Here is a 25,099-nt window from a genome sequence, read left to right on the forward strand (position 1 = left end):
CAAACCCTCTTTGACCCGCTGGCACATCCTGGAATTGGGAGACCATGCCTGTCCCCTCCTGGCCCCGGACGATGTGTCGTGAGAAGAGAAGGGAGACATATGCAGTGGGTGCGTCTCCCCCAGGGGTCCACAGCAAGGAGGGCTTGCCGTCGGGAGTGAGGCTCAATCCGGGAGGGGTCCCGACCTCTCTCCTGTCCCAGAGCCCAGCGAGGTCACAAGCAAACCTCGCTTCCGGTGGGCGCCTTGAGAAAGACGAGCCGAACATTTGACGGCTAGAGATGCTGGAACTGCAACCGCCAGGCGTGTCCCTTAGATAACATAAGTGTTGGCGCTTGGTCGATGTGCCGCCTTTGTTGGAAGCTGCGGCCTCTGCTGGGACATCCCACGGGGCCCCCCACACTCGTCCTGGTTTCTCTTTCACCCGTTCGTCTTGGACCTGAATGTGCCATCGCCACATCCAGACGTGGCCGTTAGCGGCCAGGGGTGCGTCGGGGTGCCGGTGTCCCCCGCGTCACGGTCCTGTGATCTTGGGTCCCGCTAGGTGATGTTCCACAAACCGTATTTTAAGGCTGAGAAAGTTTCAAGGTTGAAGACCTCAGAACCGTGCTGAAATCAAAGCTGTTTCCTGTGAAGAAAAAAAAATGTCTATATATTGCACCTCGGATTGTCAGAAGGTAGAAACTGAAATAAATTATCTTTCAAAAAAAAAGTCGGTCTGTTTAATTTGTTTTCACATATCCGTGAGGACTTTCTGTGGAGTTGGCAGTCTCCTCAGCGACAATTGGTGGCCTTTCAGAAGAAAACATTTTTTCTGGGGTCAAATAGACGGTCTCCCCATTCAGGTGGAGCGTGTGGGTCTCCTCCAGGTGTGTGTGTGTCTCATGGGAAGCTCGAGAAAAGGGGGCGCTCCTCGGATGGCACAGAGCCCCCGCTGTCCGAGCTGCCCCCGGGGCATGTGTAGTGGGGTCCTCCTGGACTCTGCCGACCTCCGGGGCGCCCCGGGCCTTCCCGCTGGAATCCCGACCTTGCTTCCCCTCTGAGCCCAGGCTGCCTCGCCTCTTATATTCGGGGTAGGGGGCTGGACGTGGGACCCGAGGACACCTCCTCCCTGACGAACAGAATGCCTCTATTGGCCCTTCCCAGCCTGGTCAGCAGACCTACTGTGTGAGTTGTTTGGGCTTTCTCTTTGTCCAAGTGTAAGAGGTCAGTAGCCACGTTCCAAGCCTCTGGCCTCAGCAGGTCTGGGGGGTGGCTGAGGAGCAGCAAAGGCCTGGGAGGAGAGTCCTGGGTCCCTGAAGCGGCAGGCTTGGCCCCAAGGGCCCCGGGACAGGATGGTTCCAGCTGAGATGGACCAGGGTACCCTCCCTGTCACCAGGTGGGGTGGGGCCCGACCTCCGTGCCCCCCGCTCTCCACTCAGTCTGGAGGAACACTGTCCCCTCCCAGCCAAATGTGGAGGGACAGCCTGGGCGGCAGACGTCCCCAGCCCTGGGACGTTGCATCTGACTTTTCCTCCTGTGCTAGGAGGATTCCTCCAGCAGCAGCCAAGGGCTCGATTCAGGGGCCACTCCGAGGAAGGGAGAGGACCCCTCTGACGGGCAGCAGAGACCCTGAGGAGCCAGGGCAGGGCGGGGCAGGCCCCCTTCCACCTCCCAGCGACCACTGTGTGCCTTTTGCCAAATCATTGCTTGAGCCTTGGTTTCTCCATCTGTAAACCGGGAAGGCCATCGCAGCCTGCCCAGGGCGGCCCTGCGAGCGTGTTTGCAGAGGGCAGGGCTGTCCTGCTCACTCCAGCCCATCCCTCAGCTCCCCGTCAGGGAGGAAACCCCCGGGGGCGTCCCGGAGGAAGCTTCCTGCCCACTAAAGAGAAAAGAAAGAAAAAGGACCAAACCCTGGTGTCTACATTTTATAGGAATAAACTTCAGATGTATTCAAAACTCACAAAACTAATATAAAAGAAATGTAAGCAATTTTAAGATTTGAAATGGTGTTTCTTGCTGAGTTGTAACCTTTTCCTTCTGACCTATCGAAGCTTAAAACCGCACGAGGCTTCTGGCACATCCTGCGTGACAGTTTTTTCCCCATAAATTCATGCTGAGCGCTGCCATCTGCAGCCTGACTCCAGGCTCCCTCCTGCCACAGCGCCAGAGGCGCCGTGGGTCCCCGAAAGGGAGTGTCTCCCATCTTCCTCCATCTGGGACGAGGCTGCTACTCACGCAGTTGTGTTCAATGTCGTGGAGTCAGCGGGTGCCCGCCTGCCTCCCGCAGGAGACGTCTGCACAGGCTGCCCTGGGAGCAGTGGAGTGGGTTTGTCCTCAGTGGCTGCGAGGGAAAGAGCAGGAGACCCCAAAATCATGCTCCTTCCTTCCCTGCCCACCCACCTCCCACCTCCCGGCCCCAAGAGAGAGACACTCCGAATTTTGTTGTCACATCCTAAGTGACCTCCCCACGGAGACAGTGACCGGGAAGGCTCCTGGCCAGCTGTCCACCCAGAATGAGAAACAATGGGTCTGTTGGGTGCCCTGGGGCCAGAGGGCAAGGGGGAGGCCTCTCACACCATCAGCTTACATTTAACAAGCACCTACTGTGTACCAGGTGCCCCCAGGCCCCAGGGCCATGCGGTGAATGAGCACGGTCATTCTCCTTCAGACCATGGGTGGGGGCAGCACACAGCCGAGGTTAACAAAGGTGTGCATTTGTGTGTGTGTGCACATGTATGTGCTTACAATATAAAAATATGAGACAAATGCGTAGTATAAAAGTGACTATACATAGTATACAGTACAGTCTATGATATACTATTTTATGAACTATTATATAGAAAATGTAGCACGTTTTAGTCGTTTGTGGAGAGAGTGTCCTCCCTGGTGGAATCAAGGTGGGCTTCCCTGAGGAGGTGCCGTGGAGCTGGATTTGGGTAGTAAAGATCACAGGGTGAGGATATTAGTCCTGCAGTACCGCATGAAGAAGGTTTTGTGTCCCCACTTTGCCGATGAGGAAATCGAGGTGCCCCAAGTGGGGAATCAGATCAAGGGCCAGCTGGCCCCAGAGTGGAGCCTGCATCCACCAGGCTGGCTCGAGAGGCCGCGGCCCAACCCTTCTCAGAAGCCGTCCTCCGAAGGCAGCGTGAGTGTGCTGGGGACCATGACGCAGAGCGCGACGTCCCCAAGACTGTCGGGAACTCGCTCCCCAAGCGTGCACCCCCGGAGCGCCCAGGCGGGTGGCCAGCGAGTGCACGGACCCCACCCCTCCCTTCACCTGCACCCCCCACCCCCTGGACTTCTGAGATGTGTCCCCGGTCCCAGGGTCATCCTGCACAACACGTCCGTGTGTGATGGGGGAATTGTGTCCCCCCCAAACTCACGCTGAGGTCCTAACTCCCAGTCCCAGAACACAAGCTTATCTGGAAAGAGGGTCCTTGGGAGGTGATCTGTTAGGATGAGGTCATCCAGGGGTGGGTGGCCCCTCGCCCAGTGTGACTGGGGTCCTGGTTCAGAGAGGGCATGTGGACCAGCCACGCACGGGGAGAAGCCACGTGACGGCGGAGGCGGGGACCAGAGTGATGTCTACCGGCCGAGGGACACAGGGACGGCCAGCAGCACCCATGCCGGGGAGGGGGGAGGGGCCGGGACAGACCCCCCCCCCCAGCCCTCAGACGGCCCCGCACCGGCACCCTGACCCTGGCCCGCAGGCCCCGGCGCGGGGGAGAGCAGGTGGCTGTGGTTTCGAGCCCCCACTGGTGGGACTTCGTTCCGTGGCCCTGGGAGACTGACGACCGCGCTCTCGACAGGGCACAGGTCTCAACGCCCAGAGTCCCCAGGTCACTGGACAGGAGCCGAGACCCAGCACGGCTGCCGTTAAGACACGCCCGTGTTTATTGAGCCCCAGGCACCGTGCTGGGCACGCTGACCCCCAGAGCCACCTGGGCGGCCAGCGGTGTTGTCCCGGTCGTCCGGATGAGGAGACTGAGGCTCACAGGGCAAGTGCCTCTCCCGAGGGCACACAGCGGAGCCGCCCCCCGCCCCCAGCATCCAGCCCCATTTTTCCGACTGGGGGGTTCTCGTCCTATTGGTGGAGTCCCTGCCTCTGTCCCCTGAGGTCCTCCACGGGGTCCTCGTCGGTAGAGTCGTCCTCACTCGCCTCCTCTTCTTTTCTCTGGTTCCGTATGGGGCTCTCAGCACTCTGAATAATAATCATCATCACAACAACATCAGTAATAATAATGACGGCCAGAAGTTCTGTTTTCTAAGGGTTTTGTGTAGATTTGTTCACCTAATAGTCACGACAACCCTACGAGGGGGTTACTATTATCAGCCCCACTTTGCAGGTGACGACTCTAAGGCACAGAGGGGTTAAGGAACTTACCCAAGGTCACACAGCCTGGGAGCAGTGAGTTTGACCCAGGCAGTCTGGCTGAGGGCTGTCCTTCCTCCACGGCCTTTGACCCTGATTGGCATGAGGCCTCTTAGCGTCTTTATTTAGCCTACTTGGTTGAACACTCAAAGGTGCCAGGTGTCCGTGTGGAAATATAAATGTGCCTGATTACAGGCCTTGCTGGGCTCGTAAGGTAAGTAGCATAGGCACCCGGTTATTTTCCTAAAATCTGAGATATTCTGACCTCTGAAACCCACTGACCGCGTGCTGGAGGCAGGAGGGGCTGGTGCCGAGCCCTCAGCTTCCCATGTGGACGCTTCCTGGTGCCTCTGAGGGGCACTCTGGACGCGTGGCCCCGCGGGTTACCGATGCCACCTCCAGGCAGGTGCGGGTCAGACTCAGGGTGCCCCCACGCTGCCCAGGCAGCGCCCCCTTCTCGGAGTCTCTGTTCCCAGACGGCCTCTCTGGGTCACTTCACTGTGTCACAGGAGTAACACTCCCCCCCTGGAGCTCACCTGGCCGGCGAGAGACCCCAGGCTGGCTAGGGAGGACGCGGTGTCCGTGAGCGGCCGAGGGTCGTACAGCCCATAGACTCCACGCATCTTGGCTCTAAAATCCTGCCGAGGGGAGACCGGGGGGGTTGGATCCGATTGGGAAACACACACGGGGCGTGGGGCAGGGCGGGGAGCAGATGGTGGGACCCAAGCGCGAGCACAGCCCACGCTGCCGGGACCCCCACCCGCACCAGGTCCCATCTGAGGGCCTCCTGTTCGTTATCCCGTACGATCTACCACAGCCCAGTAAGTGAGCACTATTATCCCATTTTCCAGATGGGAAAACTGAGGCCCAGAGAGGCTAGGTAACGCGTCCATAGACACACAGGAAAGTTAGCGATCTCCCTCGTCCCCGGGAATATGGTAGAGATGCGCGAATGCAGGAGGGCCCAGGCACTCTGCATTCAACCTCAAACGCTGGCTTAAAGCTTATCCTCAAGTTCTTTGACGTGTCTCCCATCAGGATCTGGACTATCCCTCTCTTCCCTTCAACGCGGCCTTGGCAACTCGCACTCTAAGGTGTGGAATGCGGCGCCAGCGGCGCTGTTACTGCCGGGGCTGGGTCATAAAGGTGATGTGGTTCTGTCTCGGGATGCTCGCCCTGGGACCCAGCCGCTGTGCCATGAAGAAGCCCACGCCAGGTGGAGAGGCCTCTGGTGGATATTCTGGCTGCAGACCCCGCTGGGGACCCAGACAGGGCGGGCTTGGGGATGCGCGGCTCGTGCAGGCGCACAGGGCCCCCAGCTCAGAAGGACTCTCCTGTCATTGTCTTGACGTTCCTAACAACTGTTGAACAGAGGGCCCGCGTTTCCGTTTTGCACCGAGTTCTGCAAATCGTGTGGCTGGCCCTGTGCCCAGATGACAGCTGTCATCCACCGGACAGGAGCGGGAAGCCCGTGACTCCAGCCCCAGCTACCGACAGACGGAAGGCCGATGAGAGATCCAGGGAGGACCGCCTGGCTGCGCCCGCCAACCCCGGAACCGCAAAAGAGTCCCACGGCAGATGACTGCGGGATCCATCACTAGGCCTGGCACTGTGGGTTGTGGCCAATTCAGACAGCTCGTGCTAGATTCATCAGATCAGATGGGGACAGACAATAAGCCCTTCGTCTGCATCCAAACTACGGCGAACACCAGCACAGAGACGCTTTCTGTTGTGGTGATTCATTTGTCTGGGGTTTTTTTCTTTTTTTTTTTCTGGTGAGGAAGACTGGCCCTGAGCTAACATTGTGCCCATCTTCCTCTACTTTATATGTGGGACGCCTACCACAGCATGGTGTGCCAAGCAGTGCCATGTCCGCACCCGGGATCTGAACCTGCGAACCCTGGGGCTGCAGAATTGGAGCGTGGGAACCTAACTGCTAAGCCACGAGGCCAGCCCCCGTTTGTTTGGTTTCAGTGACCTCGTTGATGTTCCAGATAGATCGTGTTGGGAAAATTCCCACCCCTAGGTTTGGCGCCCAGGGGCGGATATTTAAAACAGTTCATCAGAACATGTCCTCAAAATTATCAACATTGCAGAACACTGCCAACAAGAGCTGCTCCTATCAAGGGGCCGGCCTGGTGGCGCAGCGGTTAAGTGTGCCCGTTCTGCTTCGGCGGCCCAGGGTTCACCAATTCAGATCCCGGGTGCAGACATGGCACTGCTTGGCAAGCCATGCTATGGCAGGCGTCCCACATATAAAGGAGAGGAAGATGGGCACGGATGTTAGCTCAGGGCCAGTCTTCCTCAGCAGAAAGAGGAGGATTGGCAGTAGTTAGCTCAGGGCTAATCTTCCTCAAAGGAAAAAAACACCTGCTCCTATCAAGACAGGACCAAAATAGAACTCAGCCCCCCACCCGCCACCGAAGGGGAAGCGGGGCCTGGCACCCTACCCACCTCCAGGTCTCTCTCCAGGTCGTAGCTCTCCAGGGCCTGGAAGGCGCTGGAATACACCTCCACCGCTTTGGCGTGGAAGACCATCTCGATGGTTATGAAGTCTGAGAAAATTTTCTGTGGGGAGAGAAGCCGGGATCACGCAAGCAGCACTGTCAGCGGGAGGGGCCTGGGGCGCCCGCACGTGGACCAACCGGCGGCCGGGGCTTAGCTGTCCTGTGGGGACAGGTCCTAGGTCAACACTTTAATTTATTTCTGATCACACAGCTAATGCACTCCCCTTCAAAAGCTGCCTCGCACAGGGATGGTTCCGGAAGGTGGAGGGCTGTTTTCTCAGCAAGGACTGCTGAGGGGCGTCCCTTCCTCAGCTCTGTCACCTGGGCTCGCCACACAGCCTTTGCTTCTCTCACTCCAAGGCCAGGTGTCTGCAGGTTGATGGCTACAAAACCTCAGCCGCTGTCACCAGGGGCTGTGGGGGGGGCGGCCTTCCAGGAGTGGGAGGGGTGCTGCTGGTAGACGGGGCCCCGCCGAGAGGCCCCACAGCCTGAGCCGGCTCGCCAGAATGTAACAAGGTGTTGGCTTCTCCTGGTCAGATGTTTCAGCCCAGTTCAGCAAGCTCTGACAGAGTTCCTGCTGTGTCCAGGCCCAGTGGGGGCTCCTGCCATGTGGGGGCGCAGCACAAGCTCCTACTGTGTGGGGGCCCAGCACAAGCTCCTACTGTGTGCGGGGCCCTAGCAGAGTCTCTCTCTTTGCTTTAGGGCCCAGCAAGACAGAGGCTTGGTGCTGAGGGAGGAGCCGCAGTTTGGAAACGCACCACCTCACCTAACATGGGAAGCCCCTGGGGAGGCAGCCCGGGGAAGCCCCCAAGCCAGCCGAGGAGTAGAAGGGGAGGGGACAGAAATGCCTGCCCCCCACCTCCTCCCCTCAGGAGGCAGCGCAGTGGGGACAGCTGCGCGTCAGGAGGCAGGGCCGTATCCTGCCATTTCCTGGCCTGTGGCCTCCAGGAAATGACCGATCCTCTGGGAGCCTCAGCTTATTCATCTGCACAGGGGGACAAGGGTGGTCCCAGTTCTCAGAGGCTACGAGAGACGCAGCCAAAGCGGTGGTTCTCAGTTTGCGCTGGCCGTTCTCCATCTGCGCTGCCCGCATCAGCACCAGCCCCACCTCAGGGGCGAGGAGGGTGGGAAATGCGAATTCTCCAGCCACCCCAGCCCACTGATTGGGCTCCCGGCTGGGCCCAGCCATCGCCGTCCGCAGGTGACTTCTGCTGAAAGCGTTCCCACATTCTCTGATAGGAGCTGGTGGGCTACGTTATAAACATGATCGTTTTATTAGAGTCGTGACCTAAAACCTATATGGTGGGAATCATAATTTTAAGTTCTGGTTTTTCTCTCAAAATTGGGAGAGCTTCGCAGGGGGTGGTTTGAACAAGTGTCTCTTACACACTTAACCCCAGAAGTGTAAGGACGCCCATTTTAAACATGTGCTGCCCCAGACCATGGAGGCCAGAATCTTGTCAGCTCCTGCTGGCGCCCACTGGGCCCAGCCTTCGGGCCACGTAAACAGCAGGTGCCTAATAACGGTGAGCTGGGGGTTTCAGGGCCTGCCTGCTTCACAGTTGCCTGGGCACCAATTACCACTGCCTCCCTAGCTCTTGTGTTTGTTGCCTTTGTTTATTTATCCCTCATTCATTTCCCAAATCTTTACTGAGCGCTCGCTAAGTGCCAGGTCCACGACCTGGTGCCCAGGACCCAGCGGGGGACACGACAGGCGGGGGTCCGCCCGGAGGCACCGACGTGTGGTGTGGGAGGTGGACGTGGAGCGGTGAGGTCGCCGCCACGCCCTGCACTCCCTGAGGAGCAGCACACGTAACAGGGTTCCCCCAGGGGTATCAACTCAAGGAAGATGGGGGCCTCACCTCCTGGCTGTGGTGCCCCCGCCTCAGGCACAGCGCCTGGCACATAGTAGGTGTGTATTCAACATTTGTTAGATTAACAAGTGAACCAAAGATATAATTAATCGTCCCCCTGGGATAACTGCCCCCAGAGGGACATAACAGACTGTGTTAACGAGGGACCAGATGGGTGTGGGGGTCCAGGAGAGTTTACTGAAGGATGAGGAGGTGTTAACTCCATACAGAGTAAGGGCAGAGCCCTCCTGACAGAGGGCACAGCCTGTGCAAAGGCCCTGAGGTAGAAAAGGGCTTGGTGCCCTTGAGCTTGGAGAGGCTGGAGGGCTGGGCTGGGGCTTCCAGAGCCTTGGGGAGGATTTCCGCCTTTATCCTTGGAACAAGGGAAGCCATGGGAGGGACAAAGTAGAGGGACAAAGGCAGGAGTGACAAAGTGGAGCTGCCTCTCGTGAGATCCCTGGGGCTGCAATTTGGAAAATGGACTAGAGAGGATCAAGTCGGGGGCAGGGGCCTCAGATCCGCTTGTCCTTAGAGACCCTGACCCCCTGTGGCCCTCCTGCGGGAGCTGGGCTGCGGGCCCAGGATTGCCGTGGGGATGGACGGGGTCCAGGTGGACAGAGGGAGGAACCTGCGTTTAGAGCTTCAGGAAGGAAAGGAGACAGCAGGGCGGTCCCTGGGGTGGCGTGGAGAGGCAGGGGCCAGGGAGACACTCCGCCACGTCCTTCTGGGGTGGCGGCCGGCTGCCTGTTGGGGGGCAGGGCCTCCTCCAACGCTGCCTTCCGGGTGGCCAGCTGTGCGGACAGCTGCCCTTGTGCTGCCGGCCACCACCCCCGCGGCCAGGATCAGGCCAGGATTAACTGTCCTGGGAGCGGGGCTCTGAGCTCGAGCGAGTGGGCACCAGCTCACACACACACACGCACACACAACCCCAGGGGCGCACACACGCACTCGCACAGGCACGCGGGCACACACGGGGCAGGCCACAGTATGTCCAGCACAGGACCAGCCACGCCTACCTGTAGGTCCTTCAGCTTCTGCTTCTGGAAGGTGTCGATCGTTTCCTCTAGCTGCTGGGTGGTGCGGCTGGCGTCCACCGAGGCCCTCTGCACCCTGGTCTCTGCCTGGCCCAGAGAGAGGAAGTGCCGTGGGGGGCACCCCCCATGGATCAGCCTCAGTCTCCCCCCTACTTTGGGGCCAGCTCTCCTGCGTCGTGGGTGTCTCTTGCCAACGTGGTCATTGAAGGAATGGCTGAGTAGGACCGTGGCTAAAGGGGCTGGCGCTGCTTGGACAGACCCACTTACTAGCTGTGTGACCTCGGGCAAGTCACTTAACCTCTCTGAGCCTCAATCTCCTTGCCTGCAAACGGAACAGTGATAAGACCCGCTTGCAGGATTGTTGTGAGAATTAAGGAGTGGGCACCACGGAGCTATTCTTATAACAGGGACGCCACGTTCACTGATAATTCATTCCAGCACGTGGAATGCTTTTAGGTAATCAATTCATTGGTTCCTTTGATCGACATCTACATGACCCGACCCCATGCCAGACCCCGCACGTGAGGAACCTGGATTTTAGAGTCAGACGCCCTCAGAGCCGAGTTCTGGGTTTGCCCTTTAACTCCCTGTGTGACCTTGGGCAAGTCACCTTCCTCGGCCTCAGTTTCCCTCTCTGGAGGTGCCCACCTCGTGGGAGCATTCAGTAGGTGACTCTGATGAGGTCACAGGGCCGTGGAGGGGAGTGACTGGTTGAATAGTGTCCCCGATGGGACAGAGCCCCCAGCCCGCTGCTTCCCCCGCACCTGGGACTCCCGCACCTGCCTAGGTGGAAGCTCGCCCGGCCGTGCGTGCGGGAGCCCACTGGTTACCTGCGTGCGAGTCCGCCTCCGCCAGCCAGCCGCGGGCACTCACCTGGGACTGCGGGAGGGCTGCTAAGGAGCCGGTGAACTCAGGTGGCCCCTGGCCGCCCCACTCAGAGGGGGCCCATGGCAAACAGCCACCCCGCCCCCGGCCCCAGGCCCCCTTCCAAGGAAGGATACGATCATTTGCCTGTCCGAGGGCGACTTCTGCCTCAGTTTCTCCAGCTTTTCCAGTTGTTTGATCTCGTTATTCCGGACGCGTTTGAATTTCTTGATCTCGGCCTAAGGGGAACAGAGGGTGTTTTCGGGGCATCCTGGCGACAAGCCCAGCCGCCGCCACCCCGGAGCGCCCCGCTCACCCGGGTCTGCTTTATCTGCGCCCCATAGAGCTTCAGGGGGGTGACGACCTTGGTCTCCAGCCTCTCGACCTGGGAACACGGATGCACAGAGACTCAGGGCAGACGAGCCAGCAGAGGCCTGGAGGGTGCGCGGCCCCCAGCCTGCATTCGTGGAGCGCCGTCTGCACACCTGGAGCTGCGTGGCTGGGGAGCAGGGGAGCCCCTGACACCCTCCCTTGCCCCCGGGGGTTGCGAGCGCGGGCCTGGGCTCAGGGCTCCGCAGGGCTGGGCGCCACATGTCATCTTGCTGAGCCTCGCTCCCTGGCCTGTAAAATGGGTGTAATGACTGTCCCCGCCCAGGGCTCCGTGACAGTTCTGCGGAACCCACGCTGTTTCGGTCTCCCACGCGCCTTAGGATCTCGCCGGGGAGGCTCGACAGACCCTCAGGGAACACAGGCTAGCTCGGGATTCGGAGCTGACTGCACTGTGCAGCCACCAAGGACGCAGCACGGGGGGCGAGGGGACCCTCCCACCCTGAGCCAGTGCCTGTGCGCCAGGCCTAACGCTAGATCCTGGAATGAACAATATCAGTAATAGTAACACGATCACAACGAAAGCCAATGTTGGCTACGTACCCCGCGCCCCCCATTGTTCTAAATCTGTGGGTGTCACCCTACAGCAGGCCTGCGAGTCCCCCCACCCCCACCCCGGGGCTCCTTAGAACCCTGATTGCCGGACACCACCCCAGGGGTTCTGACTCTGCGGTCCCGGGTGTGGCCTGAGGACCCGCATTTCCGACAAGCTCCCAGGTGAGGCTGATGCCTTGTGGACAGGGGTCCCCTGAACCCCTGGCTTGCCAGATGGGCCAGAGCAGCTGGGCTCCCCACGACCCTGGGAAGGGGAAGCACAAATCTAGAGAAAAATTGGTTTTCCCAGGTGACGAAAGGAACAGGGACACCTCCCCTCTCTTACAGTATTTCTTTTAGAAAACTCAGGATGGTAAACCCTTTCTCCGTCCCTCTGAGATGTATGTAAGCCTTTAAAACGCTAAATGAGCGCCCAGCAGGCTGGACAAGGCGGCAGGACGGTCATCTCCTTGAGACGCAGACATCAATGAGGCAGCGTCTCTGGGGAGCTGCACCCGTGCACTCCGAGCTGTCACAGAGACGTGAGCAGTGTCATTGCTCCTTTGGATAAAGACATCAGCTCACACAGGTGGCCGCCCACTCGCCAGGTGGGATTCGGAAGTCCCCGGTGACAAATGGTGCCCTCCGTCCCCCTCCCGAGGGGCGAGCGGCACCCGTCTTGAGAACGCGCGTGCGTGTGACGGGTTCTTTCCGCCTGGGAACGTAGCGGGGTGAGGTCTCTGTCTGTCTCTGCCATCACTTCCCAGGTCGCCTGTGACGTGCGTGTTCACCAGAAAAGCTGTTTTGTTCTTTTCTCCGACTGGAGAGAGGATGGCTCCGGGCCAGCAGGAGATTTTTATTCTTAATTATTTCCCCACCATGCCGCAGCCTCCTTGCGCTCAGCCCCCAGCATTGCTCCAGGTCGGGGACCCTAGGGCTGTGCCTCGTGCCGGGGACGGGTGGGCCCACCGCGCCGCCCGCAGGGCCCCTCCCTGGGTCTCCTCACCTTGTCCACCCCTCGTCCGCCTCAGCTGAGCCCCTGGGTGGCCGCACCCACCTCGGCCTGTCGGTAATCCTGCACTTTGGCCAGGTCCTCAGCGAAGCTCCTCACGGCGGCCCGCAGCTCGGGGGTCTCGGTGTTGGCGAAGTCGACAAGCTGTCTGACCAGCTGGTCGGCCTTGTCCCGCAGCCGGGCCGTCTTGCGGGTGTAGGCGGCCAGCAGCGAGCAGAACTGGCCGAAGTACTTCTCGGCGTTGGTCACCGTGTTCTCCATGCCCCGCACCTGGCTGTCCCTGGGGAGGCAGGGGCCTGAGGGCGGTTCTGGCAGTGACGCCCAGCCAGGCCGGGACGGCGACGCGGGGTCCCCCACCCATCGCCCTCCTGCCAGGCGCCTGGTCCCCGGATGATGCTCAGGGTGCTGCGTGAGCCCATCAAGGCAGGTGCGGGAGACCAGCGGGTCGCGGGCTGTCCAGTGGCCGGGCACGGATGCAAACGCGGGTTTGGCCCCAAGCCGGCCCTTCCCTCTCTGTGCCCCTTGAGAGGCCCTGGTCCTCCTGGCTGTCATTGCTTGTTCCAAGCAGCCCTGGCCGCAGCTCCTCGTCCCTTGGAAATCCCCCTTCCACCTTTGCCCAGCTGTCAAAATTCTCTCCTGGCTCCGAACCCCGAAGCTTTTATTTTTGGACCAGTTTGAGGTTGACAGAAACCCCAAGTGGACTGTCCCCCTGGAGCACACAGCTTTTCCCATCATTAACGTCTCGCGGGGGTGGGGTACACTGGTGACGACCGAGGAGCCAACGCGGATACACTGTCATCACCTAGCTCAGCGGTTTTCACGCGGGTCCACTCGAGGGCTGCGCCTTCTGTGGCTCCCGACAAGCGCCCGATGCCCCGTGTCCCCCGTGCCAGTGTCATCGAGGGTGGTGCCCATGTCCTCCTCATCCCCCCGTTCTCCCCACAGCCCGGGGCCTCGAGTCTGTCCCTCTGACATGTCACCTGTCGCCTGGCCCTCTCGCCCTCCGCATCTCAGGGTGCGAGTTGCTGACTGACCTCAACGTGCTGCGGGCCGGGCACCCGCCCATCGTAGGTGCTGACAAGGCGGCACAGCCTCCCGCCCGCCCCTCCGCACCCTCTCCTCGCCCCTCGCCCCCAGGTCGTCCCCCTCCAGCCCATTTGACCACAGTCCCCCGTGCAACCCTCTCATCACGTCCCTGAAGCCGGAAAGTCCCTGAGGAGCAGCCCTCTGTCCTCCGCCCAGCGAACCCTAACTCGCGCAGACCTCGCAGTTTGCAAAGTGCTCCACTTGGAAGTAAAGCACTATTCCTGTCACCGACTTAAAACTGAGTAACGTGAGGCCCAGAGAGGCGAAGCATCTTGCTCAAGGTCACACAGCCGCCACAGCCTCTATTCCTCCAGGTGGGGTCCTCGGACCCCCTCAACCACAATCAGCTGGGGCACAAGTTAAACATACAGATTCCCAGACCCCCACCCTACACTGGGAGCCAGAACCCCTGTGAGCGGGGCCCAGGGGGCTGCGTTGTTAAGGAATCGAATCAAGTGATTCGGAGGCACCCTGGAGTTTGTGACCCTCAGAGGAAGCAGGTGTGGGAACACTGATCGAGGGGCAGGCGAGCTTCGAGGGAGCAGTGACAGGATCGGGCTGGGGGCAGTGGGGTTGGGGATGAGTCCACGGGAGGGGGGGCGATGCCTGCTGGGGCTTTGAGGCACAAAGAGGAGTTTTCTCGGTGGAGGCGAGCCAGGGAAGGAGGGGTGAACCCTGTGAATTTGACCAGCTCAGAGCTGTGAGCAGTAATGTTGGAGAAGCAGACAGAGGTCAGATTCTGGAAGGCTCTATAGTCCCAGTCCCCATCTTCCCTCGACCATGAGGTGGGGCAGGGTGGGAGGGGGAGCACCCCTCACCACCACCACCCCTGCCAGTCCTGGCTGTCCCCACCTCTCTTGGCGCATCAGGCCCCAAACCCCACCGCCCGCTCTCTCCCAGCCGGGCCAGCGCAGGCCACTCACCTGGAGAGAACAATGTTCATTGTGACGAGAGGCGCCGGCTGTCCGGGTCTTGGGGAGCAACGAGGGGCCCCAGGGGTCCCACAGGCCCAGGAGAATCCGGGCAGGGATGGGCACAGCTGTGTGGTCTGGGCTCAAGGGACGCTGCCACCTGGTTGCCAGGCAACTTGGCCACCCACAGCCACCCTGGGAGGAGCCTTGGTTGGTCGCCTGGCAACCCCCGCCCCGGGCGGCCTCCCAGGGGCTTAGGAGGCCTCGCCCAGCCTTGCGTTGGCCCAGGGGCTCCCAGAGAGGCCCGCTCCCCCTTTCCGGTGGGGTTCCGAGGATCTGGGCGTGTTGGGGGTCCCCAGGAGGCAGCAGCGGTTGGATTTAGGGCAGAGGGCCTGGGCTCCGTCACGCTCTGAGGTGCCTCTTCCCACGAGGAGGCCGCCCAGCTGTCCCCAGAGTCAGGGCTGAGGGTCCCAGGGGATCCGGTGCTCAGGATGGGGGTGCGAAAAGGCACCGAGTCAACGTGGGGGTCCTGACGCCTCGTCGCTGGATGGAGGGCACAGGGCGCCAGCCCAAAGGAACATCTTGAACGTGGTCATCAGCGTTTTAATTGTTTTTTTCCCTTATTATAAAAACAGCACCTGGCCGTTGTTAGAAAAGTAAGAAAATAAACGAAGACGACGCAGCAGCGCGTGCCTGGCTGTGACTTCAGTCCAGCGCGGCTACCGAGCGTCGGATGGGTGCATCGCATCACATACGCTGCACCAGCAGAAAAGAGGTGAGAGAGCGACGGCAGCAACAAGGCTGAGAGTGGAGGAGGCTCAGCTGGAGCACAGCAGCAGAACGCTGGTCCCTGGAGCCCCACGGGACTGGACACGGTTCTGTTCTCTCTGTGCAGGTCCGGAGGTTTTCATAAGGAAGAGCCTTTTTTTTTGAAGTAAGGACTTTAGAGTCAGCTAACCATGAGTTCGAATCCCAGACCCAAGCCCTGCTGTGTGACCTTGGGCAAGTCACTTGACCTCTCTGGGCATCAGTCTCCTTCCCTGTAAAATGGGATCATGACGATATCTCCTTGCTTCCTTGTTAGGAGAGTTAAGTCCGTGGCATGAGGCAAAGGGACAGGGCGGGGCAGACCCTCGCTGCAGCTCCTTGCACATAGGCCCAGGGTGCTGACCGCTCCCAGGTGGCTGTCACGGGGACCCCGCCATCTTGTGCTGGTTGCCTGCCCCCTCCCCACACTTCTCTGTGCCCTGTGTTCCCTGCAGGCCCTGAGCGATGCATACATGTAGCTCAGCTCTTCCTACCCGGGGCACACCACCTCCCTGACACCCCACCTGGTGGCTCGGACCCGTTCCCCGGGGCTCACTGGTTATTACGAGGCTCTTCCCTGTAGGATGGCAGGCAGGGTGGGTTAGGCGGCTCCTGTGCCCCTGCTGGGGGGTGGGGGCTGCAGTGGGTTGAATAGTGTCCCCCTGAATGCACGTCCACGCAGCGCCCCAGAAAGCGACCTTATTGGGAAGCAGGGTCTGTGTGGAGACAGTCAGCTGAGCGAGTCAGGCTGGAGCAGGGGGGGCTCTCGTCCGACAGCCGGCGTCCTCAGAAGAAGAGAAGCAGAGACACAGGGAGGACGGCCATGTGACCGCAGGGGCAGGACTGGGGCGCCGAGGCCACGCACGCGGGAGCTGGGGGAGGCGGGAAGGCTCCCCCCGGCCCTAGAGGGAGCGGCCGCCGCGCCTGGAGCTGGGACTCCGGCCTCCAGGACGGGGCGAGAGGGAGCCTCTGCGGTTTTAACCCCCAGGCTGTGGGCATTTCGCTCAGGCGGCCCCAGGACCCTCACCCTGGTCCAGAGAGAACTGCCGGCAGCCCTGCCACGTCCTCCCGCCTGTTCCCCTCCCCGCAGGGGCTGGTGGGCCACATGGCTACCTGGGGTCCCTTGACTTCACCCGCGAGTCCTCCTGCAACGCCACAGCTCCCGCGCCGCCCCTCCCCTGCACCCTTGGACCACAAATACCCGCTGCCCGCTCTCCAGCTCCGCTCAGGGGTGGCGGACCTCCCAACCGGAGGACCAGCTCCCAGGGAGGAGGATGGGCCGTGCACCCCGGCCGTCCGTCGGTCGGTTGATTATTTCCCTCCCCCCAGGCCTGCTGAGGGTCTCCTCTGCCTAGAAGTGGCCTGGATGGAGGAGGCGCCCTCCTGCTGAGGGGGTTCCAGCTCCGTCCTGGCTCCTCCTGGGGTCCTCGGCAGAACAAGCAGCTCCACTGCGTCTCCTTGGCCCTCCTGCCCTCCCGTCCAGCCTCCCCTCAGGAGGAATTCTCCCCCAATGATGGCCATTTCCTCCTCTCTGCTCCCTTTTTACAACTTTGCAAACTAGCGGCCTGTCCTCCTCTGTTCCCTCCACTCCCACCGCCCTTCCAGCCACTGCCTCAGGCGTCCACCCCACGGCCTGTTACCAGTCCTGCCCCCAGCGTCTAGGACAATTGGAGCTTCCAGAACCCCCCACCCCCCGGGGGTCTTGATGCCGCCCCCTCCTGGCTTCCCTGGCTTCCCTCCTCCTGGCTCCCCTTGGTGAGCCCACCACGGCGGGGGGGAAGGCCTGACCACTCCCAGGTCACACCTCCGCGGCTGCTCTGCGAATGTCCGCTGCCCACTGCACAGCCTCCCCCAGACCGCGCTCGCGCTCTGGAAACTCAAAACGGAACCCAGGAATTCCGAGGGCCCCCCAAGCTGCTCCGCTCACCTCCCTGTTTATGTCTCTGCTTGACACCAGGCCTGCCTCGCCCTGCCCATTTGGAGGAAGGTCCATCATGGTCCTGAGGCCTGATTACGTCCTAGCCGGTGACGTCGCTCCAACTTCATCCACACTGGGGCAGGTAATTCCCACCATAATGACAACAACCCCTCTGGGGCCAGCCCTGTGACAGCCCTGTGACAGCCCTGCACATCTGCGTTCTTATTCACTCCTCACACACGCGGAAGCCGTTAGACACACTTTTTCTTACCAAAGGATGGGTTTTCTTTTAAAAGCAGCATTTGGAAATCAGCAGGACAACATAGTTGGAGACATGAAATTTCACTTAAAAAGGTAATCTTTTCAGTTAACCAACTCCTACAGTCAGTCCTCTGTGTCAACTCCCTCGCCCTATAGTGTCCAATCATTTTATCAAACACTAAGCTTGGTGCTGCTGTGAAGGTGTTTGGTAGATGTGGTCAGCATCTACAATCAGTTGGCTTTAAGTAAAGGAGGTGACCCTGGATAACGAGGGTGGGCCTCACCCAATCAGGTGAAGGCCTTAAGAACCAAACTGACGTTTCCAAAGAAGAAATTCTGCCTCAAGACAGCTCCTGCCTGAATTTCCTGCCCGCTCTACGGATTTTGGCCTCGCCAGACCCCAGGGTCAAGTGAGCCAACGGCTTCAAATAAATCTCGTGTATCCGACTTGTTCTGTTTCTCTGGAGACCCCAGCTCTTCCAGGACAAGGAGAGGCTGCAAAGCCGGTTCGGGTTGGGCCGCTCAGGGCAGGAGTGGGCTGTGCTGCAGGCAGTGAGCACCAGAGGGCAGCAGAGACCCCCTAATGGGGCATTCCGAGCAGGGGGCACGGTGGGCGGGGCCGCCCCGGGAAGTGCGCGGAGGAAGTCGACCCCAGAAAAGCGGCCTTGGCCCGGGATCGGGGAAAGGGCACCGGGCCGTGGGGAGGGGCAACGGCTTAATCCACATCTCAGAAACTCCAAGGAGCTTTGAAGAATGAAAGCCACCTCCCAGTAGGGCCACACGGGGACATCTTGTGGCCAGAGAGAGAAAGGCTGAGAGGCGGGGATGGGGGAGGAGCAGGCGGGGGTGGGGGAGGAGGACGCGCCCCCGGGCCACCTCCCCGCCCCAGACCCCTTCGCCGCGCTGGGCTGCAGGGGGAGCCGGGCCGAGTCCTGGAGCCCCTGTGCGCCCGGCTGGGGCCCATGGGCGCGCGCTCTCCTATAAATGTATTTGTGCGGACCACGTGGGAAGGCCGCAGACCCCCGACCCTCCCAGAGGCCAGCGTGCGCCTCTGGCCAGCAGGGACGGTCACCTGTAGGACTCAAGTGACCCCCGCCCGGGAGGCTAACGCGATGGAGCGCCGCACCCGACGCCCTGTCTCCGTGTTCACGTTCCCCGTTGTCCCACGTTGTCCCGCCAATGTCGCCCATCCTGGTTTCTCCGCTGAGTCGGGACGCGTGGCAGTTCCTGCCCGAGTCTGTCCAGCCTCCTTGAATTGGGAACTGCAGCCCGGCCTTTTCTTTCTATTTTGTAACTTTTTATTTTGAAATCATTTCAGCGGTACAGAAATAAGACAAGAACTCCTTCACCCCATTTCTGCCATGGTTAACGTTTTACTGCCTTCGTCGTCCTGTCTCTCCCGTCCCCGCTACGTGTATTTTATCTTCTGAGCCGCTGAGAGCAGGTGGCAGATCGGATGCCTGGGTTCCCAAATATGCGGTGTATGTCCCCAAGAGCAGGACCAGCCCTTCCGCAGCCACAGGACAAATGGCAAAGCCGAAAACGAGCACCGCGACATCTTATTATGTCCTATTATCTAATCTGCAGACTGTATTCAGATTTCCCACTTGTCCCAATAATGTCACTTTAGTACATAAGCAAACAGACAATTTTCTCCTGCTCCAGGATCCAATCCAAGGTCACCTGCTGTCTTTAGCTGGCATGATTCTGGTGTTTTTGTGGCCAGTTGCTTCGGGGAAGGTTGCTCCTTTTGAGTTCGTTGACATTTTGCTGCAGGAGCCCTCAGAGGGGGTCCTGGGTCCCACCCTCCTTTAAGACGCCCACCCAGATTCCTTCCTGCGGGGACAACCGCCCCACTTCCCTCCCCGTCTCCAGCTCTCCTCCCCGTCCCCTTCGCAGATGCGCACAGCTCCCTGCCTCTGGAGCTCTCTGTCCTGGCTGAGCCCAGGCTCCCTACATAGTGCCCCAGGGCAGGCCAGGGCCCCTCTGAGCCTCGGTTTCCTTGTCTGTGAAGTGGGTACAGTAATCACCCACCCTTGTAGGGTCACCTCCAGGAGGAAATGAGATGGTGCCGGGAAGGGACACTCGGTGTCCGGCCACAGTCCCCCAGGGCAGGATGGAGGGTGCCTGCCAGTGCCCAGAGGGTCCTCAGTCCTCACGTGGGGTCTGCCCACATCAGGCTGGGGGGCTCCTCCCTCCTGGCATCCAAGCTCTGGACATTATCAGTGCAGCAAAGACTGAATTCGCCTTCTTTCAGCAGCCACGTCACCCTGCGCTGACCCGTCACAGACCGCACAGAGCCGGCGGGCTGGGACAGGAACTCGGGAAGGGGGCTCCGTTCGTGGCTGCTGCGGACCCCACAATCGGCAGCCGCTTGGCAGCCCTGCCGGCATTTCTTCCGATTCTGAGTCCGGCCCTGGGGACGTGCTGAGAGGCCCAGCGGGGATGGGGTTGGGTGGAGTCCCCCGCTGGGTCCCGGTTGGAGAAAGCGGCTGGGTGGTCCCGGCCCAGGGATGTGGCTCCATCCTAGATGGGCCAGCACTGGGGGCATCGGGCGAGCCTGGGGAGGGGTACGGCCAGAGAGGGGCAATGGGGAAGCGCTTCCCCGACAGCCCGGCCCTGACGTGGCAAAGAGCAAGTAAAGAACCAAGCGGGACGTCCAGGTTCCACACGATGGGCAGCCTCGGGAAGGCGAGGGGTCTCGTCCTGCCCGTCTCCCTACCCCAGACTCTGCCTCCTGCTCTGCCTGCTGACCTCCAGAACATGAGCGAGTAAATGTGTGTTGTTTGAAGCCACTAAGTTCGTGGTCGTTGGCTGCAGCAGCCACAGGAAACTCCTTTTTAACTCAAAGCCTGGCTTTTCACCCCCTCTCTGGGGCTGGCCATGGAGGACACGGAAGTCATGCAACCCGGGGACCAGAGGACTCCTGGGGGTGGTGTCCCGGGGGCACTGACCGTGGAGGCCCCACCACCCTCGTCGGCCTTTCTCAAGGCCCCACTCCTGGGCACGGGGCCCCTGGTGCTTTCCTCCTGCTCTTTGTTCCGGTTCTTCCCATTCTTTCCCATTACTTAGGAAAGCGTTGGTCACAAGTCAGAGGAAACCCCAAATAATCCTGGCTTTAAGAAGATAGAAATTTGCTTCTCACTTGTGGGGGGATCCATGAGGTCAGGGTCTAGATTTCTCCTATTTTGTTCTTCTCTTGGCTTCTGTTCCCAGAGTCACTTCATGGTCCAAAATGGCTACTGGCACTCCAGCCATCACATCCACCATCTAGTCAGCAAGAAGAAGGGAGGAACAAGGAAGGGCATGCCCTTTCTTTACGTGAGTTGTCCACATCACTTTGCACTCACATCCCGTTGGTCAGAACTTGGTCACATGGCCACACCTAGCTGCAAGGGAGACTGGGAAATGTAGTCTAGGCTGCAGGCCCCACGTCTGCCAACTCCCCATGGGCTCAGTCAGGGTTCACACCCATGAAAGCCCCAGCCTCGGAGGACTGGATGTTGACCCTCCCAGCCCCTCCTGACGGGGCCCAGTGTCAGGGATCTGAGGACCTCGCCAGGCCCCCCGTGTTCCCTGGAATTTGGGGCTCGTGTGCTGGCCAGGCAGCAGTGACAGGCCTGGTGTCCTGTCCTTCTCCAGGCCAGTGGTGGCCTTGCCTCCCCGGGCTCGAGATGGTGTTTGCGTCGCTGTCTGTCTGCAGTCTTGACCCAACACTTAGGAAAGCCCTCGAGTTTCTTCAGATGAGCAGAAGAAAAGACAGAAAACCCAAATCATGCTTTCCCTGGAAAACCCTGGGGTGATTTCACAGCCTGGTGGTGCCCGGCATTGGGGAGGGGGTGATGTAGCTGCTATCTGGGTCCACCAGACAGGGGAAAAACTCTGGGAGCACTGTGGGGTGCGGGCCCTGGAGAACGGGGAGGGGGACCCTGGGGGGAGGACTCGGGAGTCGTGGGGTCAAGTCCTGCCCTGACCACTGCCGTGCTGTGTGACCTTGGGCAGATCACTTCTCCTCTCTGAGTCTCCTGTTCGTATCTGTATAACGAGAGGGTGGGAGCAAGGGTGTCCCGTCTCTGCCGCCCTGGGCATCTCTCTCACATCCCAGACGCCCCTGCACTCTGAGCCGTCCGGCTTTCTGAGAGCAGAGAGGCCTCTGCTCCCAGCTCACCACTGACGCCGGACCGCCCGGCCCCGGGAGCCAGCCCCGGTTCCACGGAAGGGCCACTGTCCTCTCTCTTCTCTCGTCTGCTGGACTCCGGGCAGCACAGACAATTCCAGAACAGGAGAGCCTTGCTCCTCATTAGACAGAGGGAAGACAATGCAGGAGCGATCAGCAGACCCCGGGAGGAGAGAGAAAGGGGAGGAGCTGGGAACTAAAACCCTACGATGCACTTATTCATGTGTTTCACAAAGCATTTCTTTTCCTAATTATAGAAAATCCAGAAACACAGGTAAAAAGTCTGGAGGAAAAAGCCCACTATCCACACTGAGAGATATCTGTTAGTAACACTTGGGTCCATTTCTCTACAATCGCTTTGGTAAATAATTTATATGATTTCATAATTTCTAATATCCCAAGCCTCCCCGTGTTGTATCTCATAAACTTTGCATTGGTATAATTTTTATTTTTTTCCCACCTTTTTATTTTAAAACATTTAAAAAATAAAGAACAACAGGAAAAAACAGGACGATATACTTTGCACATGAACCACCTATTTTCAAATATCGTCAGTGTTTGGCGCAGTCATGAACCTCATTTTAATGGCTGTATAATATTCCACGAGAGCGTGTCAATTACTGAACAGATATTTATCGAGCGCCTACTCTGTGCCCGGCCATCTCAGGCACCTGGGCCACGTCTGGGAACAAATCGCCCTGCGTTTGCCAGGCGGACATTCCGGTGGGACACACATGGAGACGCGAGGAACCAACAGCCAGTGGGCGAAGGTAAATTCCTGACCGTGCGAAGCCACGCAGCCAGCCTCCTGGGAGCGCAGGGCCCCCTGAGGACGCGGCGAGATCTCTACCAGGACTCAGCCCATCAGATCGGGGCCCATTTTATCAGAAGCCTGGAGTCATCAGGGCTTCCCCCAGCGAGAGGGAAACCCATGCAGGTGGTCCCAGGCGTCTCCAGCCATGGACCAGGGGGTGGTGGCCCCTGAATGCCGGCCACACGCCGAAGCGGGCCTGGTTGGCACTTCCTCAGTCCCTGGACGGGGAAGAACATGAGAAACGTGAAAACATGCTCACAAAGAGGGGCTGGTCCCATTTTTTGGAACGTTTCCCCGACTGCTGACTCCCTGTGCTTTCGGCGCTCACGTGTCTCCAGTTTGGGGCAAAATGGCAGTGGTTGTGAGTGGTCGTTTTAAAGATGGCCTTACTTGGCAAAACAAAAAGTTGGCCACCCCGCGTTGGTCCCCAAAACTGAGGGAAAAAAAGGAAAAGCTAACCTATGATGTCTAAAAGCTGGGAATCACCATCTGGTGGGTCTCACGCGACGACAGGGCACGGAAACAGCCACGGGCTGCAGCCCCGACCCCCCCTGCTTTCTAACTTGGAGCTCAAGTTTCTTACTGACCGGCCTGTCCCCGAGTCCCAGAGCCCCAGGCCTTGAGGGGGAGGGCGGGATCGTCTGAGGACAGGGGGGCCGCCGAGGTCAGCGACGGGAAGGGAAAGCACTGCTCAGGGCTGTGGCCCCCTGGGACAGGGGACGTGGGCACCTTTATCCCGGCTCTCCAAACGAGGAAACTGAGGCATGGAGCGCTTTGCATTCTGTGCCCAAGGAGGTCAGAGCTGGGCAGCAAAGCCAGTGCCTTCCCTCCGAGCTGCGTCCTGAATCAGGAAAACTGAAAAATAACCATCGGGGGGAGACCAGCGCAGCCTCCACAGCTTCTGTTTGGCCAAATCAGAAACATGTTTTAAAAGCCCCCCCAAACTGAGGTCTCCCTATTGCAGCATTTATTCCAAGAACGAATGCCGTAACACCAAAAAAAAAAAAAAGACCTGAGAGACAGGGCAGCTGCCCCTCAGTGACACTTTCCCAACTTGCGGGGCCTCCTGCTCCTCTGCTGGAGCCCCTGGGACACCTGGCCTGGGGGCTCGCCGACCCCGCCCACCTTGCGGGACGACCAAGTGTTCTAATCCCGGCCCCGACCTCCCGGCCGGGCGACTGGCCCGGTTCAGACCTGCTCCAGCCTCAGGTGCCTCGTCTGGAAAATGGGGGCAGTAAGAGCCCCCTTCCTCGCGTGGGGAGGGCCCCAGCACGCAGCGCTGTGACGGCCTGGAGCACAGTCAGAGCCCCCTAAGCCATTTATGTCATGGGGCAGGAGACCAGCCTGGTGGGGAGAGGAGCTTTCTGGCAGAGAGGGGAGGACAGGGGGTTGGAGCCGGGAAAGCAGGAAGGCACCCAAGATAAACCCTGGTTCCCCGGCCACCGTCCCCGCTGCCGTCAGAGGGAACAAAGGGTGGCCCCCCGCAGGCCCCCCGCCTGCATGGGGACAGCTCCGCGTCGGCGCGGCTGGCAGAGCCTTGTCCTTCAGACAATCAGCGCCGAGTGCTGAGTTTCCTCTCTCCTGGGGCGGCACCGGCATGTCCACCGGGTGACCTGGCAGCCGCCACAGCTGGCCGAGATGACCAGCGGGGGACCCAGGCGGGGGAGGGGCCGCAGCCAGGCGGGGGCCCGTCCAGGAGGAAGACGGCAGCCCGGGGCCCCCACCGTCCCCCCGGCCCCCTCCAGATGGGGATCAATTCCTCCAGGGCGGTCACTCTGAGGATGACGGCCACCCCAGCGGGGCCGGAAGTGACGACAGCTTGTGGGAGGAGGACTAGATGGGAACCTGGAAAGTTCCACGGGGGGCCAATGCTGGGACGGTGCCTTAGATTCCGGAGAATAAAAAGTCTTCCGGACTCAAAGCCGTATGCGGTCAGGATCGGTGTCAACGTGTTGATGCTTTGGGGTCATCGTAAAGCCACTCACTCATTCAACAGGATTTTTACTGAGCAGCTGCTCTGGGCTGGGCCCTGGGGGACACCGGGGGACGAGACAGGTGCGCGCCCTGTCGTCCTGGAGTCTCTGTTGGGGGGCGTCCCCAGTTAAACGGGAGCGCGCCATTGCAGTGGGTGGGGGGACTACGTTCAGAAGATCTGGGGGAAGAAGGAGTTCAGAGCGGACAGAAGCCACGTTGCCCCCAACCAGGGGAGCTGGAATCAAAAAGACGGACAATAACAAGTGTTGGCGAGGACGTGGGGCCATCAGATGCCACACGCATGGCTGGAGGGGTGGAAGCTGGGGCAGCTGCTGTGGAAGAAAGCCTGGCAGCTCCTCAAAAGGGGAAACGCCCAGGGGGCCCGCCCAGTGGTGCAGCGGTTAAGTTCGCACGTTCTGCTTCGGCGGCCCAGGGTTCACCAGTTCGGATCCCGGGTGTGGACGTGGCACCACTTAGCAAGCTATGCTGTGGTAGGCATCCCACATATAAAATAGAGGAAGATGGGCATGGATGTTAGCTCAGGGCCGGTCTTCCTCAGCAAAAAGAGGAGGATTGGCAGCAGTTAGCTCAGGGCTAATCTTCCTCAAA

At 60.0% G+C, this 25,099-nt stretch overlaps 1 protein-coding gene and 1 long non-coding RNA gene across 7 annotated transcripts; one reads left to right on the top strand and one right to left on the bottom strand.

The window, feature by feature from the left end:
* Window positions 1-3,850: 3,850 nt before the first annotated feature.
* CIBAR2 (CBY1 interacting BAR domain containing 2) lies at window positions 3,851-14,707 on the bottom strand. 2 transcript variants are annotated; one of them, XR_011498982.1, is made up of 9 exons: window positions 14,552-14,707; window positions 12,588-12,822; window positions 10,926-10,994; window positions 10,747-10,848; window positions 10,576-10,624; window positions 9,728-9,832; window positions 6,806-6,919; window positions 4,888-4,989; window positions 3,851-4,180 (listed from the first exon to the last, which is right to left on the bottom strand). XR_011498982.1 is itself a non-coding variant. In XM_014839239.3 (9 exons), the coding sequence occupies exons 1-9, from the start codon at window positions 14,569-14,571 to the stop codon at window positions 4,064-4,066; spliced, it is 870 nt and encodes a 289-aa protein (XP_014694725.1). In that variant the 5' UTR covers window positions 14,572-14,707; the 3' UTR covers window positions 3,851-4,063. The 2 variants fall into 2 exon arrangements, 1 of the variants encoding a protein (XP_014694725.1); XM_014839239.3 differs by having other exon boundaries at window positions 10,619-10,624.
* A 50-nt stretch (window positions 14,708-14,757) lies between these two features.
* LOC123281627 (uncharacterized) lies at window positions 14,758-17,966 on the top strand. 5 transcript variants are annotated; one of them, XR_011498985.1, is made up of 4 exons: window positions 14,758-14,859; window positions 15,175-15,314; window positions 17,304-17,406; window positions 17,564-17,966. It is a non-coding gene; the product is annotated as an uncharacterized lncRNA (long non-coding RNA). The 5 variants fall into 5 exon arrangements; XR_011498983.1 differs by having other exon boundaries at window positions 14,785-14,953; XR_011498986.1 differs by having other exon boundaries at window positions 14,810-14,953; window positions 17,561-17,966.
* The last annotated feature ends 7,133 nt before the right edge of the window (window positions 17,967-25,099 follow it).

The sequence above is a fragment of the Equus asinus genome, chromosome 28 (assembly GCF_041296235.1).
Source record: "Equus asinus isolate D_3611 breed Donkey chromosome 28, EquAss-T2T_v2, whole genome shotgun sequence".
Lineage (NCBI taxonomy): Eukaryota > Metazoa > Chordata > Mammalia > Perissodactyla > Equidae > Equus > Equus asinus.